The sequence below is a fragment of the Mustela nivalis genome (genome assembly GCF_964662115.1).
Source record: "Mustela nivalis genome assembly, chromosome: 8".
In the NCBI taxonomy this organism is placed as follows: Eukaryota; Metazoa; Chordata; class Mammalia; order Carnivora; family Mustelidae; genus Mustela; species Mustela nivalis.
The window spans coordinates 88,451,543-88,471,710 of record NC_139027.1 but is presented as its reverse complement, the minus strand read 5'-3'; the positions used below and the strand labels follow the sequence as shown (position 1 = coordinate 88,471,710).

At 40.0% G+C, this 20,168-nt stretch overlaps 2 protein-coding genes across 7 annotated transcripts in view; one reads left to right on the top strand and one right to left on the bottom strand.

Annotated features, from left to right (window-relative positions):
* Positions 1-235: 235 nt before the first annotated feature.
* On the bottom strand, positions 236-4,628 carry SOWAHC (sosondowah ankyrin repeat domain family member C). The gene has a single exon (XM_082744272.1). It carries the CDS (start codon positions 4,545-4,547, stop codon positions 2,919-2,921), a length of 1,629 nt encoding a protein of 542 aa, XP_082600398.1. The 5' UTR covers positions 4,548-4,628; the 3' UTR covers positions 236-2,918.
* A 603-nt stretch (positions 4,629-5,231) lies between these two features.
* SEPTIN10 (septin 10) overlaps positions 5,232-20,168 on the top strand; it is a 75,589-nt gene continuing 60,652 nt past the window's right edge. For 2 of the 6 annotated variants that reach the window (XM_082744293.1, XM_082744291.1), the window contains exons 1-2: positions 5,321-5,400; positions 10,078-10,216. Coding sequence is in view for 2 of the 6 variants with exons in the window: in XM_082744294.1 (XP_082600420.1) it covers positions 5,374-5,400 (27 nt within the window). In the remaining 4 variants the exon portion in view is untranslated. Of the gene's footprint in view, positions 5,401-10,077; positions 10,217-20,168 lie in introns of all 6 variants that reach the window. The other 4 variants (XM_082744295.1, XM_082744292.1, XM_082744294.1 and 1 more) reach the window with 3 other exon arrangements.

Sequence of the window (20,168 nt, the reverse complement as noted above, 5' to 3'; positions counted from 1 at the left end):
TTGGCAATTTGAAGTGCAGAAAATATTGTAGAAAAGCACTTAATCTTAAAATCTTGCTAGCTGCCATTTACTTCGTAACCCTGAAGAGCCATCAATCTTCATTCCCTTAACAACTTTAAGGAAGAGGAAAGGGATCAGATAAAAATGGCAACTTTGAAAGGCACTGTTAACTATAAAATACTACACAGGTAAAAGTATAAAGGGCTACAGTGATTTAGACAATTCAGAGAAAAAATGTAGTGTGAACCTTTTATTTTGACAAAACAAACTTTTACAAATTACACTCTCTATAAACTCCCAAAGCTTCACTCATTTAAAAAATAAGAGACGAGGCATCCTGGACTCCCAAGATTTCAGTCATGATTAAAATAGTACCAGATTTTCAAGTTATATAAACTAGCTGCATTTTACACACCATTGAAGTGAAGAGAATTGTGACCAAACATTCACTAGTTTCAAGTGTACCTATAAGAAACACACGGACATACTTGGGTTGTCTATATCACATAGTTTCGTATCAATAAACATCTAAGTAATTGACATACTTATTTTCATAAGACAACTCCATAAAATCAAATTACACATATCATTTGCTTTTAATAATCTCAATTTGGAAACTGAAAAAGAAGAGGAATGTAGAGTTTAAGTAGCTGAAAATGCTATACTCATTGCACACAAGCACATCGTGACAAGGAATGCTAGAAGTGGTTCCTCTTAGGAATGATTTTTGAAAATTTAAAGTTAGATTTTATTGGAAGTTAAAATCTTTAGTGTTTAAAGCAGGTTAAACTGAAGTACTGACTCGACCTCTAAAAACCCAGTAAATTATAGATTTTGAGCAATTAGTTACTAATATATACATTTTGAGATTAATACCAACCTCAATAGAACATTTAGATGGTTCTGAAGTATCTACATTCCATAGTTCATTTTAGCTTTATATGTCAATGAAATGTAAGATTCCTCAGCGGGAAGTTATATTGCTTGTTCTGCACTAGATACAGGTATATATATATATATATATAGAGAGAGAGAGAGAGAGAGAGAGAGAGATACATATAGATATATATAAATAATTCCAAACAAATGACTGCTTTTCATCTTCAAGGAACCTCTAATATACAAAATTAGACTGTTTTTACCCATATGTATGGTTAAAAGTGCTTCCCAAATGTACATAGCCTACTTCCATAATCTAAAACCAAAAGCCACACAAATTTGGAAACTGAATTATTGGGTATAAATTATTTGGGTAATAATTTATGTATTTTATGTGAATATTTCCGATATGTCTTTAAACAAATTCAACTGCTATCTAGAAAGGTGTGACACACATGGTACAAATTTCTAAAAACTGGTAAAGTAAAGATCTAAGAACTCCCTAACCTTCAGTTCTGTGCTATTTATATACTGGTTCATTGACTCTGCAAGCTGTTAACTCACTCCTTAACCTCTAAGGGCTCCAGGTACTTAGTTTCAGCAATTCGGAGACCAAAAAGACTAAGGGAGCAGAACTTGTGAGAATTAATCTCCCAGGAAGTTGTTTTGAATCCTGTTACAAATTGATTTAATATGCTTGTGAGTTAAATTTTATAATAATTATATAGACATTTAACAAATTTGAATGAAATGTGATTAAGAACTACACTTAACGCTGTAATTGTAATGAAAGATATTTTTCTACTTATATACAAAAAGAATTCAATAGCCAGCAGCTTTTAAATAAAGAAATAGTTCCACCTCTTCTCCCTTTTATAAAGTGCTATTTTTAACTGGGTAGATTTACTACACAGCTTTTCAATAATTTCACTGTACGCCTCTAACAAATTCAAGGACACACTGGAAAATTTAAAGTCTTTAGTACTAGAAACATATGCAAACATTGCTACAAAGCACAGACTATGAGTGTACTTTATTAGTAAAGTGTACCTTACGTGAGAATCATTGATTTAATAATTACTTTACAGAAGCATAGGCTCACTAACATTTATGCTGGTCATCTAAATTAGAAACAGCTTCTGTAGGCAATTCACTTCTAAGTACCAAATAGGGTCTTGTCAAATAGAACCAATGGTTATATGATCCCTAGAATTAAAACTCTGGCAAATTTAGACTTTTAGAATAGCAAAACAAATTAATGAGAATCAGAACCAAAGGCAATGTTTTACTTAAAAGTACCATAGATTGTGTTCTCTTTAAATAAAATAATTTTTGTATTAAAATAATGTACCTTAACACTGAGTGCAATGATATTCGAGTTAAGAGGAAACCACTCTACGGATTACCTCAAAAGTGAATACTGCTTATTTCTTTAGTTCAGTGATTAGAGTTGAAATTGCTTTTTAAAAAAAATAGTTGAGCACTACTTAGAATATAAACAGGATACCATTTTTATTCACTAAATAGTATTTTCGCTTTTCAACTTTGACCTGACCTTCAGTAGTATTTTAAAAGGTAAATGCAATTAGTGAAAAACAAAAAACCAAGGCAGTATGTAGTTTTGTTCACTTAAAATTTCATTATAACTTGCACTTCTTGTTGCCCTTTGAAGAGTAACCACTTTTAAAAACAGAAACATAAAAGTGCAATATTCCTTATTTTGCATGGCATCCAGTAATTGTAAAATCAAAGGAACCCTCAATCACCAATTCTGTACACCCAATTTAAATACATTCCCAGTCCTCAGACACCGGGACTCCAGTCAGAGGGATGGCACAGGAAAGAGGCCTAGGGCAGGTTTGATGAAATCACTTGGAAACCTACTTAACCCAGAATGCTAGGGGAATTCCTTCCAGCATTCCAACTCCTCAAGTAAGAATGCAAAATTTGGCCTCTTTTCTGGTCTCACTTACTAGCCTACAGTGTGTACTCTATTCCTGAAGACCAATAAACCTAGAATTTTCTAAACGAAATTATTTTTACCCAAATACATTGGATTTCGGCCTCAATTTGAATGAAGATGAGTGACCTTTAAAAGCCCGTTCCTCCTCTTCCTCCTCCCCCTCCTCCAGTGGCTGCTCCTGGTCTCTGAAAGAGGGTGTAGTGTGGATGATCTGGGTCCTGAAGCGGATTTTGTTGAGTCTGGGTTTTATTCGTCCACTAGAGCTGCTGGAGGCCTTGCGACCTGGATCCTTTGCTTTGCCTCCAGCCCATCCCTCAGTCAATTGGTGGTGGTGGTGGTGGTGATGATGATGGTGATGATCCCCTCCATCCTCCAGGACGTGTGAGAGTTTGTAGGTGATGAGGTGTGAAGGGAGCACCTTTGAAAGCCTCCAGCGCCCACCCGCGCTGCCAGTGGCACTCTCTCCATCATCCTCGTCCAGGGCTCCCACCAGGTTCTTGATTTCCTCCGCGATGCTCTGACTCAGGTACTGAGAGGCCTTTTTCCCACTGTAGTCCCTGATGTCCACGTCTGCATCGTAAGCCCCCACCAGCAACTTCACCACCTCCACGTGCCCGTGCATGGCAGCTAAGTGCAGGGCAGTGTAGCCTCCGCTTGTCCTGGCGTTGATGTTCACTGGCAGCTGGTGTTTGTTAGCGAAGTTGACCAACATGGCCAGGAGCTCCTGCCTGCCATGCTTGGCGGCCCAGTGCAGGCAGGTGAAGCCGGTGATGAAGTCTCGCTTGGCGAGCAGGCCAGGCTCGCAGATGAGCAACCCTTCCAGGCTGTCCCACTTGCCGTCTGAAGCTGAGAGCATCCACGCGTGTTCTAGAGGGTCCAGCGTCACCGAACCCCCGCCGCTGCTCTCCTCCTCTGCCGAGGACGAAGCGACCGATGCACTGTCTGAATCGCCCCCCCCTTTGACGCGTACTCCCCCAGAGGAGCTCCCCGGGCTGCTCCCTCCTGGACAAACGCTCCTCTTCAGCTGCGGGGAGCTTCCCATCACAAGGTCCCGGAGGTTCTGGCGGGTAGACCTTGGGGTGGCCATCCCCCCGGGGGAGCTGCCCGAGTCCATTTCCCCGCAGCCGTGGGGCGGGGGCGCTAGGTCCTCGCTGGGCCCGGGGACCGGTCCCCGGGGGGGAGTCTGCACGTCTCGCCGCGAGTTTTTCCTCCGGGCCCCGCCATTGAAGGGCGGCCCATTCCGGCTCTCTCCGGCCGGGCTTGGCTGCCCAAGCGCTGCGGCCGGGGGCTCCCCATCGCTCGGCTCGCAACCCGGACTCGGGGACGCCGCCTCTGGGCACAGGCCGCTCTCCCGGGTCTCGACCAGGCCGTCGAACGCCCCCAGGGAGCAGCTGCTGGATTCCGGTTCTGCAGTCACCGAGATGCTCGGCAAGTCCCGTGGGGACACGGCTTCGGACGACGTGGACCTCTCCAAGAACCTCTTTTTAAGGTGCACATACTTAGAGCCGTCGGCAGGGTCGGTGCGCACCGTGGCTACGGCATTGACCAGCTCCTTGAAAAGGGCGCGGGCGCGGGTACGTTGCTCGGGCTCGCCGCCCAGGGCACCCCTGAAGTGCTGCACCAGCTCGGCATGCGGGGCCCGACCCCCGCGCTCCGAGAGGAAGCGCAGCACGGCTTCGGGGCTGAGCTCCGCCGACCTTTCCATTCTTGGCCGCGCTGCTCGTCCGGCGGCGGGCAGCTTAACCCGGCCCCATTTCGGCCGGCTTCAAAACGCTGGCTTCTGACCGACGTAGAATCGAACCGTACAGCTACTCGGTATTCGCGCCTGGGTGTCCGTGGCGGGAGACGCCACCAACGCCTTACTGGGGCCGCTCCCCGGGAGAACACGCCCCCGCCGGTCCCGCCCCGCTGGCTTCACTCCGCCCCGGAGCCCGCCCACTTCCGGTCCCCGCGGTGGCCGCTAGTTCGGCTCCGGCCAGCCGCCGGCGGGCACGCCCCCTCCCCGCCTCATGGCCCTCCCACTTCCGGCCTCCGCGCGGGCCTGCAATCACTGCACGTACCCGCGGCTCTCCGCCGGTGGAGGAGATTTGTTTCCTCGCATCTTCTTCCGAACCTCCTCCAGTCACCCTCCCCCTGCATGGATTTATCGTTCTCTGAGACGTCGAGGAGCACTCTTCTGAGAAACTCGCTTCGCGCGCACGCGCGCAACGATTTTGTGCGGCTAATGGCGCGCGCCCTGCCTCGTGGGGCCTCCGCCCTCCCGCTCCGCGCCCTCGCGTCACTGAGGCCACTTGGCTTGGCTCCTCCCCTTTTCCTGGACGCCCCCCCCAATAATACCGCCCCCTCCCCCAGCGGAGGCTGGTCCCGCCCGTTATACCCGCCTCCGGCCGGTTCCCCGCGCGTTCCACCCTTCCCGGCCCCACTTTGCTCGGTTCGTGGTCTGGACGCTCTGATCAGGGGCTGGAGCTGAGACCCCACGCTTCGCTGGGAGCCCCCCCCCCCCCGCCTTCGTTCAGCTCTCGCTCGGGACCATGACCTCTGAGGTGGCGCGGCACCTGGTGAGTCTCGGTCGACCCCTCACGCCCCCTCTGCTGCCCAGCACTGCCTGCTCCCCCAGGGCCCGACTCCCAGGACCCCCGCCCCGCGTTTCCCGAGGTCACAGCGTAATTTCCTCAGCGCGGGGCTCGGAGCTCGCAGCCCAGTCACGGCCGCGGCCAGTCCAGGCGGGGATTGTGAGCCCCGCCCCTCCTCAGCCGCTACTGCCCACTCGCCGGGTTCTCCCCGGGCGCCCGCGGCCGGCTGGTCAGACGCGGGTGGGGAGGAGGGGTTCTCTTTCTCCTGCGGCAAGGCGGGAGACGCCGGGCGGGGCAGTCCCTCGCCCCGAGAAGCGGGGCCCGGGACGGACCCCAACGTAGCTCGCGGAGAGCGCGGTGCTGGAGTGGCTGGAAGTTTTGCAACTGCTTCCCTGTCTTGCCCAAAGTTAAATCTGAAACAGTGATTGCGGGTCCATCATTTTCATAACGGTTTTGAACGTGCGGAGCGGATCAATCCAACAGTAGTGTAGTAGTTTACGGTTGTACACTCTTCCCTGACCATACTCAACTGGAGCCCAGCTTTCTTGGACTTTGAAGAAGCTCCCTCTTTTTACCAACTGTGCGCTTGTCCTAGTTGTCCTCCATTAGGATTTGAGCTTTTTTTTTTTTTTTTTTTTTTTGGCAGCCTGGAACATAAAAGAATGTATGTTTTGTTCAATGATTTGTTCAATGTTTTATACTTTTAAAATCACTTAAATAATTACCTCATTTGATAGTAAGCCAGTGGTTCTCAAAGTGTGGTCACAGTTATTTTCATAACCATACCAAGGAGTTACTTGCCCTTTTCACCCTCTTTCTAAGTATACATTGAGTTTTCAAGAGACTGTGTGAGGTGGGATGACCTCACCTTTCTGAGGCCTAATGTGTGTACTTGTCTTTTAAAAAAGTTCTTTTAATTACCTAATACTGTAAATATTAATGGTTGTAATCCAGGTAAGTGAAAGCTCTTTGGGGGCCTGAGACCAGGACGTTTGGGAACTACGGTAGCCTTAGAGGTAAGGTGATGTGTGGAAGTTTTACAGCCAGCTTCTTTGATAGAGCCTGGATAAGGATTTTTCTCCCTGATACAGCCCAAGATCTCTTTGCACTTTTATTACGTGTTCACAGAACTTTGTTTTTCTGTTTGAACTGTGTTACCGTTCCTTGGTGTGCGTATGTAGATGAGGAAAATGTGCTTTATAAACTGATTCAGAATAATCTTCAGAATTAAACTTGAGCTAAAGAGAGCACTTTATTTAATTGGTATTGTATTTCTTGTGAGTTGGTGTACTTATTTTGCAATAATGCTACCTTTATTTTCTAATTAAACCTTTTATTTTGAGGTAATTGAGGATTCAGATGTAATCGTGCAGTTGGTAAATAATAGAAATCCCCTGTACTATTATCCAGTTTTCTTCAGTAATAATATCTTGCAAAACTATAGTACAAGACCACAAACAGGGCATTGCCATAGATACTGAGAATATAGAGAACTTGCCATCACCACTGGATCCCTCAGGTTGTCTATTTATACCACATCCACTTCATTTCTATACCACTTCCACCTTAACCCCTGACAACCACTAATCTGTTTTTTGTTTCTATAATTTTCTCATTTTAAGACTGCTATATAACAGAATCACAGGGTACCTAACCTTTTTGGATTGGATTTTTTTCATAGAGCAAAATTCTCTGGAGATTTCATCCAGGTGGTTGCACGTCATTAGTTTGTGCCTTTTAATTGCTGAGTAGTATTCAATGGTATAGATGTATCACACTTTGTGTGAGGAACACTTAGTTGTTTCCATTGTTGGGCTACTATGAATAATGTTGCTATAAACATTGCAGTACAGTAACATGTCATGTAACATAAGTCTTCATTTCTGTGGGATAAATGCCCAGGAGTATAGTTGCTGGTTCACATGGCAGTTGCATGTTTATTAGTTTTTGTTTTGTATTGTTTTTGTTTTTTAAGATTTTATTTGTTAGAGAGAGAGAGCAGGGAGAGCAGCAGTCAGAGGGAGAAGCAGGCTCCCCACTGAGCAAGGAGCCTGATGCCAGACTCCATCCCAGGCCCTGGGATCATGACCTGAGCGGAAGGCAGACACTTAAACTGCCTGGCCACCCACTGTCCTGCATACTTCGTTTTTATGAGAAACTGTTAAAAGTGCTTTCCATGGGGCGCCTGGGTGGCTCAGTGGGTTAAAGCCTCTGCCTTCGGCTCAGGTCATGATCCTAGGGTCTTGGGATAGAGCCCCACATCGGGCTCTCTGCTTAGCAGGGAGCCTGCTTCCTCTTCTCTGCCTGTCTCTCTGCCTACTTGTGATCTTTGTCAAATAAATAAATAAATAAATAAATAAAAATCTTAAAAAAAAAAAAAAAACTGCTTTCCAGAGTTTCTGTGCCATTTTACATTCCCACCAGGAGTGTATGTGGGATCAGTCTCCCTGCATTCCCATCAGCATTTAGTGTTCCTATTTTTTATTTAGACATTTTGGTCGATATGTATAGATATGTATTATGTATTATGCAGGTATCTGGTTTTAATTTAATTTGCATTTGCATGATGGTTAATAATTAGCATCTTTTCATGGGCTTATTTATCTGCATGTCCTCTTCAGTGAAATGTCTCTTTTTTTTTTCCTTTTTTTTTTTTAATGGCATTCAGTTAGCCAACATATTAGTTTTAGTTCATTAGTTTTTGATGTAGTGTTCAACAATTCATTAGTTGCCTGTAACACCTACTGCTCTTCACAGCACATGTCTCTTCATTTCTTTAGCCCATTTGCTAACTGGATTTTTTTTCACTGTTAATTTTAGAGGTGTTTTTTTTTTTTTTTCTTTTGTTAGATATATGTCTGGTGCCTCTCCTTTCTTGACATGTAGTTTGCAAATCTTTTCTCTCAGCCTATTGCTTTTTTACTTGTCCTCTTAAAAGACTTCTTTGCAGAGCAAACATCTTTAATTTTGATGAAATCCATTTTAACAATTTTTCCTACAATGGATTATTCTTTTGGTGTGAAGTTTTAGAACTTTTTGCCTAATCCTAGATCCCAGATGTTTTCTCATCTTTTTCTTAAAAGTTTTAAAGTTTATTATTTTATATTTAAGCCCATGACCCATTTTTTTTTTTAAGATTTTATTTATTTATTTGACAGAGATCACAAGTAGGCAGAGAGGCAGGCAGAGAGAGAGGAGAAAGCAGACTCCCTGCTGAGCAGAGAGAGCGATGCGGGGCAACATCCCAGGACCCTGGGATCATGACCTGAGCCGAAGGCAGAGGCTTTAACCCATTGAGCCACCCAGGTGCCCCATGACCCATTTTTTAAAAAAGATTTTATTTATTTATTTTACAGAGAGAGTGTGAACAGAGGGAGGGGCAGAGGGAGAGGGAAAGAAATCTCAAGCAGGACTCCTTGCTGAGGGTAGAGCCCGCTGTAAGGCTCCATCTCAGGACCTCTGAGATCATGACCTGAGCTGAAATCAAGTTGGATTCTTTTTTTTTTTTTTTTTTTAAGATTTTATTTATTTATTTGACAGAGAGAGATCACAAGTAGGCAGAGAGGCGGGGGGGGGGGGGGAGGAACAGGCTCCCTGCTGAGCAGAGAGCCCTATGTGGGGCTCAATCCCAGGACCCTGAGATCATGACCTGAGCCGAAGGCAGAGGCTTTAACCCACTGAGCCACCCAGGTGCCCCATCAAGTTGAATTCTTAACTGAGTGAGCCAGTGAGGGGTTCTAAGCCCATGACCTGTTTTTGAGTTAATTTTTGTATAAGGTGTAAGACTTAGATCATGTCATTTTTTGACTTATTTGTTAAAAATGCTATCTATTCTTTATTGAATTGCTTTTGCTCTTTGTCAAAAAGCCGTTGAGTATATTTGTGTGGATCTATTTCTGGGTCACTACTAGCACACAGTCTTGATTCTTGTAGCTATATAAGCCTTGAAATAGAATGATCCAGTGGAAAAAAAAAAAAAAAAAAAAAAAAAAGAAATAGAATGATCCTCTCACTTTGTTCTTCTTTTTTTTCTTTTCTTTTTGAATATTTTAAAATTTATTTGAAAGAGACAGAGCTATCTCTGAGCAGGGAACCTGACACAGGGCTCCGTCCCAGGACCCTGGGATCATGACCTGAGTCAAAGGCAGACACTTAAACTTACTCAACTAAGCCACGTGGCCAGGCGCCCCTGTTCTTGTTTTCTTCAAAAATTATTTTGGTTATTCTAGTATCTTTGCCTTTCATTATAAATTTTAGAATAGTCTGGTCTATATCTACAAAGAATTTTGTTTGGATTTTTTTTTTTAATTTTATTTATTTATTTGACAGAGAGAGATCACAAGTAGGCAGAGAGGCAGGCAGAGAGAGAGAGAGGAGGAAGCAGGCTCCCTGCTGAGCAGAGAGCCCCACGCGGGACTCGATCCCAGGACCCCGAGATCATGACCCGAGCCGAAGGCAGCAGCTTAACCCACTGAGCCACCCAGGTGCCCCTTTTGTTTGGATTTTGATAGGGATTACAGTATATCTGTATATCAATTTAAGGAGAATTGAAATCTCTAGTATGTTGAGTCTTCCAACTTGCAGACATGGTATCTCTCCCCATTTCTTTCTTTCTTTTCTTTTTTTTTTTTTTTTTTAAGATTTTATTTATTTATTTGACAGAGATCACAAGCAGGCAGCGAGAGAGGAGGAAACAGGCTCCCTGCTGAGCAGAGAGCCCGAGGAGGGGCTCCATCCCAGGACCCTGAGATGATGACCTGAGTCGAAGGCAGAGAGAGGCTTAACCCGCTGAGCCACCCAGGCGCCTCTCTCCCCATTTCTTTATATTTTCTTTCATTTCTTCCATCAGCATTATGTAGCTTTCAGCATATAATCTTGCATGTTAGATTTACACACATTTCATTTTTTAAGCAATTATAAGTTGTATTTTAATTTCATCATCCACATATTCATTGTTAACATGTAGAAATACAGTTGATTTCTGTATGTTTATTACATGTCCTTTGACCTTGCTGAATTCATTTATTCTTGGAATTGGGATTCCTAGTAGATACCGTGGGATGGTCTTCATAGAAAATTGTATCATTTAACACATAGTGACAGTTTTATTTCTTTCTTTCCAGTCTGTTTGCCTTTTCTTGCTGCTTCATTTGTGCTGGTTAGGATTTGTAGCATTATTTGAATAAGAGTGGTAAGAATAAATATCCTTGCTTTGTGTTGTTTAGAGGAAGGCATTCAGTCTTCTGTCACAGATGTAGATTTTTTTTTTGAGGATGTTTTATCAGTGCATGAGGTATATTGGTATTGGTCTATAGGTTTTTGGTATTGTCTTTGTCTGGTATCAGAGGAATAATAACTTCATAAAATTAATTGAGAAGTGCTCCCTCCTTTTTTTTTTTTTTTTTTTTTTCTGGAAGCGATTGTATAGAATTGTTAATTCTTCTTTAAATGTTTGCTAGCCTTCAGTGAAACCATTGGGACCTGGAGGTTTCTTTTTTAGAGCTTTAAACTTGCAAATTTAATTTCCTTAGTATTTATGTGGCTATTAATAGTATTTCTTATTGGGTGAATTTTGTTAATGCGTGGTTTTGTGATCCATTCCTTCCAAGTTGTCAAATTTTATATGTGTAGAGTTGCTCATAACATTTTGATGTCTTCAGGGTCTGTAATGATATTCCTTGTAACATTCTTGATAAGGTTAATTTGTGTCTTATGCCTTTCTTGGTTCATCTTGCTAGAAGTTTGTCAGTTTTATTTGTCTTTTCAAAGAACCAGCTTTAGTTCATTGATTTTTCTCTATTGTCTTATTTTAAATATAACATTTCTGGTTTTACCTTTATCTCCTCTTTTTTTTTTTTTTTGCTTCTTTATTTATTTTGTTTTTCCTTTTCTAAGTTTTCAAGAGAAGACTTTAGATCACTGATTTGAGACTTTTCTTCCTTTGTAATACATATGGACTTTGTTTTATGAATTTCCCTTAGAGCACGGCTTTTAGCTGTGTCCCACAAATTTGGGTATGTTGTGTTTTCATTTTCATTCTACTTTTATAAAGAGCTATGTTAAATCTCACTTAGTACTCAGGTTTTCAGACTTTTTTTTTTAAGAGAGGAAAATATCAAGATTCAGGCAAGTTTCGTATTTTGCTCAAGGAATTACCACTGGTGATGGTGAGATCTGCTCTTGGCCATATTGTTTCACCACTGTCTCCAGCATGTCCCCTATTAGTAATTGCATAAGTGCTATCATTTAAGAGATCTTGACTGTATAATTATTTATTGCTGACTGCAATAGTAGATATTGAAATAATGTTGACTGCCTTTTGTTGCCTTCTGAGAAAAGAACTTAGAATTTCCCACTTTTCTAGATTGTCCTTACCAAAGCTTTTAAATGGTGTCTGAATTTTTTTCAACTCTTATCTGCATTTTTTATTTCCTCTTCCAGCTGTAATGCTTCTGAACTCATTTATGTTTCTACTTTAGTTATCCTTCACTGAAGATAATGTTTGTATTGTAGAGTCTTTCCTCATTTGTTTTATTTTCTATTTTGAAGTTGTAATTCATAATTCTTTACCTTCATGTCCTTAAATTGATTACTACCTCAATGCCTTGTTGTATTTCTGGAGAGACATCCTTCTTTCCCACTGATCCAGATCCTATAATCATCACAGGATAATGAAATACCCGGTACCTGTCCCACCTTCTCTGAAGTTTTCCCAGAGAATCCTAATCCTTAACAACCTGTCGTACTGCTCTTTTGCCACTTAGTTAGATGCTACCTTGTAATACTTCCTAATTTAAGTTTTGTATTATTACTTAATTTTTTGCACTCAACTAAGTTTTAATGAGTCTTGTATTTTCCCCCTCTATTAAATGATCTGTCTTCAGGAAGAGCAGTCTGTAATATTCTTTGTATCCTTCATAGCCGTGATTATATGTTGTTGAGGATGGATGTTGATTACTCTTCATATGGAAAATAAGTTCACCTTGAATAGTTTTATTCTTGTTAAATGTTAAATGCAGAAATTATAAATTCTTACAGGCAGTCAAGAGCTATTTCTTGATTTACATTTATGCTTTCATGAAGCTCCACCTTCCACCAGGCTAGATACAGATAATGTCATACCTTTCAGACATTCCGAGACTGTTTTTGATCTAACATAGTCCCAGACTACTTATTTGTATTGGTATGTACATATGTATGTATGTTATGTATTTTAGTGTGTGGGAGAAGAGGAAGAACAGTGCTTTTAAAATTTTATGATTTTTTTTTTTAAGGTTTTATTTATTTGACAGACAGAGATCACAAGTAGGTAGAGAGGCAGGCAGAGAGAGGGGAGGAAGCAGGCTTCCTGTGGAGCAGAGAGCCCAATTTGGGGCTAGATCCCAGGACCCTGAGGTCATGACCTGAGCTGAAGGCAGAGGCTTTAAGCCACTGAGCCACCCAGGTGCCCCTAAAATTTTGTGTTTTACTACAGAATAGATGTCCTCTCTTCAAGAGTATGTGTCAACCCCCATTTTTAGCCATATTAAATCTAATTTTCTCTGCTTAAGATTTTAAGTACTCCTGATAAAAATATCTGATTTTTAAAGCTCTCTCAGTGAGAACTTTGATTTTTACACTTTCTTCTCATTTCTGGAAGGAAGTTTGATTTAAATGATGCTTTATTTCAAAAATTTATTTAACACCTTGTAAGACTTGTATCTGCCACTGATTTAAAGATCACGGAAGTAGGAATCACATTTCTTATAGTCTCAGTAACATAAATAAAAGATTAAAAACTCATTTTAAATACTTTTAAAATAAATATGATTTTGTAGACTAACACAGGCTCTGTTAGTATTACTTGTAGTAAATGTGCATATTTTTTCTAATATCCTTCCTATCTTTCAAATTTTGTCTTTGGCAGTTACACTAATTTGAAATTAACTTCTTCCTTTGTTTTTCTTAGCAAGGCTCGAGATTTTTCACTAAAAATTTAGCTGAAACAGTTTATTCCAGCTTATTAATAAAATGAACTTTTGGGAAATACAACCTATTAGTAAGATTATGATTTGTATTAGTTTTAAGTTATATAGTGAAGACTTTGCAAACGTTCAATATTGAGCTAAATATTAGAGTAGTATTTCTCTACCTTTTATTTTCATCATTGCCCCTTTTATTCCAGAACATGACACTTTGAAGGTGAATTTTGTTTGCTTGTCTTAAAGTTGTTCAGAATTATATTTTGGCACTCCCCTTTTCCTTATTTGCTTAAATAATGTCAAATAAAATGTATAGGTTTCCCTATGGCTAGCTACAAACCTCATTATCATAGACAAATGAAGGTGTGTGATTAGAGTTTTACTACTTAGAGAAGTCTTGAGTCCTGGATTTTCTGTGATAGTACCAATTATCTAAGTACCATGATCCCTTTAGACTCTGTGTTTGGAGAAACATGGTTACCATATTTTCTCAGTAAACATGAATTGACTACATGGGGAATTCTAGAATTTTCAGATTTCTTTCAGTCTGTTTTTATCAGACACTAAGACATTTTTAAATCCTGGAGTAAACAAATTGACAGAGCAAATTTTTAAAAAGTGGACTGGGTATTAAGACTAGAAAGGAAGGTAAAATCAAACAGCATGTGAAAGATTTTTGAAAATCACCCTTGGGGAGATATAAACTGAGGAGAATGACCCCAGGCTTTAGAATTTTACCCCTACTTCTTTCTGTTACAAGGGAAGATGCTTGGAGACTCAAGTGAGAGAAGGTGGTAGTTTTTCTGATAAGAATAGTAGGGTGAGCTAAGGTTATAGAGCCATGTTCCATTTAAGGCTGTCCCACATCTTCTCCCATTCTAAGAATCCTATGTACTCTTGGGCACCTGGGTGGCTCAGTGGGTTAAGCCTTCTCCCTTCAGCTCAGGTCCTGATCCCAGGATCCTGGGATCGATTCCTGCATCCGGCTCTCTGTTCAGCAGGGAGCCTGCTTCCTCTCCACCTCCTTCTCTGTCTGTCTCTCTCCCTACCTGTGATCTCTCTCTCTCTCTCGCTGTCAAATAAATAAATAAAATCTTAAAAAAAAAAAAAAAAGAATCCTATGTACTCTGATATCTAGGCCTGAGACAACTGACAGAAAGGTATACATCAGTATAGTAGAGATTGCATAGTTAACAAAAGTTGTGTTCCAAAAACCTTATGACCAGAAGTAGAACTTATATAGGAGGCTTAGGGTTTTTTCTGGGGTGTCAGATCAGGGTAATATATTAAATTGAAATATAAACTAAAATGATGCTGTATCTTTAACAAGGTAATATGTACATAGGAAGAAGGGGCTATAGTTAAGGGAAAGGAGAAGAGACAGTTGTGCTTGAGATTTGGATGTGGGGTGAGACCAGGAGGATGACCCAACCCTACAGGTCCTTGCCAGGTGTGATGGATGCCTCGGCCCCTTCAGCTAGTTTTAGGCATCCTAGTGTCACATGACCAAGGAGTTTACCAAAGAGAAGATGGGAGAATCATCAGACATCTCAGGTATCCTTTCCCTTCTCCTCTTAAGAACCAGGTCAAGTTTATCCTACTCTCTGTGTGGGTTATGCTTATAGACACACCAGGGAGTCCTATTGTTCTGATATGTGTAGAAAGATATTTTGTGAGTCATCTGTATGCTGTTTTTTTAATAGACAAATATAAGTAGTGCATAGCAATATTTTGCCTAGTTGTATGTATACTCTTTAGCTAGAATATTACTTTGAGCTGTGGATTAAGCCAGAATCACTTGATTGATTTTTGAAAATAAAACGATGCCTTTTTTATAAAAGAGCTTTGTTTTAAGAGGAGTTGTTAACTAGGGTAGTCCTATATACATGGATGAGATATTTTCCTATTTGAAAATTCGTAGCTAGTAATGCTCAGTCTGCAGAGCAGTGAGTCAGGGCTTCAAAAAAAAAGAGAGACACTGAATTATCCCCCACCTATATGATCTTCATTATTTTCCCATTTATAATGCATGAAATCCACTTATTAAAAAGTCTTTCCTTCTCTTGTGAAAGTATAGCTAGCTCTGGAAAGGCAGTGGGTCACTTTCCTAATACCTAATACCTAATGGAATCCAGAAAGGTAATCCATTAGGAGTTTTGATTTGGGGCCAGACTGGGGGAAGAGACTAGAGTGGGCAGAACAGCATGGGAGAATGCTGCAAAAGCAAGGTGGAAAAAGACAAAATGGCAAACATAGCCTGTTTCAAGGTTTATCTAGAGTAGTATTTCTCTACCTTTTATTTTCATCATTGCCCCTTAAGGAGAAAAATTAAATTTAAATCAAATTTAGTTTAGCTCCTATTAAATCAAATAGGAGATTTAATTAATCCCTTAAAATTAATTATTCTAATTAACCAAATAACTTTAAGTTCTCCCTTATAAGAGGAATTCAATACCAAAGAATAATTCTTTTAGGTAGGTTGAGCTTGGGAGGGCTACAGACCACTGAATTTGGGGTTTTTCATGCCCCAAGAACTGATTTCTGCCACCTTTCTGTGGGTTAGTAATACCTCCATTATGAATGCATGATCTAGAGTTGGTCTTTCTAGGAAGAAGGCAACAAATAGCCTTTTTCTTGGTTAGCTGCTGGATTTGAAAACTTAATCTAGGACTATAAATTGTTTGTATATCATAGGTAAATAAATGAGGCATTTGTGAACCTACTCAGGACCTGAACTCCATTTATAATATTGTTTCTAATGGAAACTGTATTCTAAATTCAAAAAGCTTATTACTAAAATTAACTTTTGGAAAATACAACCCATTATGATTTGTACTAGTTTTAAGTTATCTAGTGAAGACTTTGCAAAAGTTCAATATTGAGCTAAATATTAAAGGAAGAGATGGCCATAGATTAGAAGAACTGGCTAGATACTTTAGGTAGGAGGAAGATTCGGTATTTCAGACTCAGTCTGTATATTCAATCTTAAAATAACATGAGATGCCTTTTAATTATATTGACTAATCATGAAAAATTCCCTTCAAAATTTTTGAGGTATAGTTGTAAAAACTAAAGATAAATTTAGCCATTACTTCCAATTTCTCTGGACATATTTTTATTTCTTTTAGTGGCCTAGTAACCTCTAAAGATCTTTGCAAACGTTAAAGTATTCAAGATACTTTTAAAATTTTTTGGCTAAAGATGTATTTATTTGTTTACGAGAGGGAGAGAGAACATGAACAGGAGGGGCAGAGAGAAGAGAGAGAATCTCAGACAGTCTCTGTGCTGACACAGTCCAACTGGGCTTAGGCTGGGATCCCATGACTGAGACCATGGAAAGCAAGAGTTGGACGCTTAACCGATTGAGCCAGCCAGGTGTCCCTCTAGATATATTTTTATGTGGATTTCTCCTTTGCTGCTTTGAGTATATCCACCAGCATGATTGAATGCCACCAAATGCTAAAGCGCATTCACTATGACAAGTACTTTGGTTGTATTACCACATTTGTTTCCTAACCCTAGGAGCTAAGTACTCTTACTCCATTTTGGGAGGATGAACATTAACTTTCTCAAATTTTGTTGAGAAATCTTGCTTTTTGTTTGTTTTTTAAAGTTTTATTTATTCACTTGAGAGAGGCAGAGAGAGAGCGAGAGTGAGAGCAAGCAGGAGTGGGGTGAGCGACAAGAGGGAGAAACAGATTTCCTGCTGATCAGGGAGTCTGATGCAGGACTCAATCCCAGGACCCCAGGATCATGACCTGACCGACTTAGTCACCCAGGTGCTCCCAGAGAAATCTTGTTTTGTTCATGTTGTCGTTGTACCTCCTCGTACAGGGCTTCGGCAGTTACTTTGTGCTCCAGCAGTTAGCATCTGTTACCACTATAAGCAGTTAATTCTAACAGCCTTCTTAAGCTGTACATTTATACTGATGTCATGTTAACTCTTCTCTACTGTGACATGGACCATTGAGATCATTTCTAGGGCTCTCTGTTTTGGGAGAAGATAGGCTGCTTGTCATTTAGTAACAGAGATTCTGTTGTATAGAATAGAAATATAGTTTACAGTTTCCACATAACTCTGAGAGCCAGAAGAACCTAATGCTCAGTTGTAATTTGAACAGTTGGAGAAAATTTTTAATTGCCTTTTGCATTTGCTTATTTTGATGTATTTACTTTTTCTGTTGCTTACAGATACGTTGTCTTAATTACTTAGTTTATCCTCAAATGTTCTAAGTTTTTGTTAGCAACTGCTTTCCCATGTATTGCTTCCTTATATTTACTTAGAAAATTGTTATATCTTCATTACTTTTTTTTTGTTGAGGTATAATATATGTGTAGTAAAATTTACCCTTTTTAATACAAAGTTCCTTGAGTTTTGATGAACACATTCAGTTATGTATCCACAACCACAATCAAAGGTATAAAACCATCTAACCCCCATTCCTTTATGTTTTGTTGTCTTCCTCCTAATCTCTGATTAGTTTTCTCTCCTTATTGTTTTGCGTTTACCAGAGTATCCTATGTATGGAATTGCTGTAGCTTTTGAGCTGGCTTCTTTCACTGAATATAATACTTTTGAGATTGGTCCCTGTTTTATGTTTCTTTTTAGTGCTGAGTATTATTCCATTGTATGGATGTGTCAAAGTTGAGTTTGTTCATTCTTTCTCCATTTGAGGAACATTTGGGCTGTTTCCAGTTTTAATAGTTTTAAATGAAGTTACTGGTTACATTCACATACAGGTTTTTATGTGAATATAATTTTTTATTTCATCTGGGTTGATATCTAGGAGTAAGATTGCTGAGTGGAATGGTGTTTATTTAATTTAAGAAACTGTCAAACTGTTTTCCAAAATGTTTGTACCAATGTGTATTCCACCAGTAATGACATGTTGCTCTGCATCTTTACTGGTGGTGTCAGTTTTTTAAAAAGTCATTTTGATAGGTATATAGTGATAGCTCGTGATTTGGCTTTACCTAATTAACTGATGATGTTGAGCATCTTGTCTTATGCTTATTTGCCATCCCTATATTCTTGGTGAAGTGTGTGTTCAAAACTTTACCCACTTACAAAATTAAGTTCTTGTATAATTACTGAGTTGTACAAGCTTTAAATATATATGTATTTCTCATATATGTCCTTTATGAGATAAATGACTTAAAAATGTGTCATCAAAGTATGTGTAATGTGTTTGTATTCCCTTAATAGTGTGTTTTGAAGAACAGAAGTTTTTTCATTTGTTAGATTCAATTTATCATTTTTTTCTTTATGGATCACACTTTTGGTATTGTACCTAAGACGTTTTTGTCTAACCTAAACTAAGGCCATAAAGTTTTACATCTACAGTCTGTTTTGAATTAATTTTTGTATATTGTACAAGGTTCTACAAGGTTCCTTTTTCTTCTCCATCTTCTTCTTCTTCCATCCCCCCCCCCTTTTTTTTTTTTTGCATATGGGAGTCTAATTGTTCCAGCACCATTTAAAAAAAAAAAAAAAAAAAAAAAGACTGTCCTTTCTCCATTGAATTGTGTTTGCACCTTGTTGGAAATCTTTCCTTCTCCCCATTATCCCTTTGACTGCTCTGGTTCACATCTCTCTCTTCCCTTCCTAACGCTGACCATACTCTGCTTTCTTCTTTTAACTGCCTCCTCTTCACTAAGCTCCTTGAAAGGAGGAATTTTTGTATGGGACCAAGGATGGAAAGGGTATCCAGGCAGATGGAGTGACAGTTGCAAAGCGCCTTCCTGTGGTGGCGTGCAGCTTTGGCCTGTCTGAAAACATGCCCAAAGTGGGGGCATCAAGAACAAGATGAAGCTGGAGAGAAAGAAAGATGGTGGTCAGATCCTGTAGGACCTTAGAGAGGCCATGGTACCAAAGGAGAGTATGGCCCAGGGAAAAAGGATTGCCCTACAGAGGGAACAGCATCATCACAGCATAATATTCCTCTTTGTCAGTACAGATGAAAGAGGAATAATAAAATTTTTCACTTAAATTTATTGCTTGTGTTTTGTTTCACAGTTCCCTAGAGAGTTCTGCCCATTGCTTTTCTTAGGTTAGGAAGGATTAAGCCTTCCTTATGTATTTGTTAATTTAGTCAGAGTATAGTAATATTTTACCAATTTTACATGTGACCAAACTTTTCCCACAGGGGATTTGTGGGAGCGTTGTTTCAAGGCTTACTGTCATTAATGGACACCCCTTATAGTATGGAACCTATTATCACAGCATATGCTTTATGTCTGTCTTCCCCTAACTGGAATGGAAGCTTGCTGATGGCCTGGAGTTTTTTCTGTTTTGTTAAGTTATACTTCTCCTGTACCTAGGACAGTTCCTGAAATGTAGTAGTCACTCATACACATACGTATCTGTTGAATAAGTGCCTTTTTATAGGTATTTTAAAAATACTTATTTCTTTTTTCCTTTCAGTCTTTGTTAAGTTCATATAAGTGATAATATTAATGGATATGAATAAAAAAAGATAGTATTTATTCTCCTCCTTCTAAGAATCAAACTCTTTATGCTTGTTCATATGTAAATAAGTTATAACCATGATGTCAATGCAGTCTTAAATTCTTATTTTGTCATTTAATCTCACATCATATCATTTCTCTTAATTTTCATAATTATTGCTTCCAGTTGTTGTGATAATATTCCCCATAGTATTTCAATATAGACTTTCAGATGCAATTTTTCCTCTTTTAAATTATTTTTTTATTTTTTTAAGATTTATTTATTTATTCATTTGACAGAGAGAGAGATCACAAGTAGGCAGAGAGGCAGGCAGAGGGGTTTGG

Coding starts and splice junctions, on each gene's coding strand:
- SOWAHC (XM_082744272.1), bottom strand. CDS start 4,547: ATGGAAAGGTCGGCGGAGCTCAGCCCCGAAGCCGTGCTGCGCTTCCTC.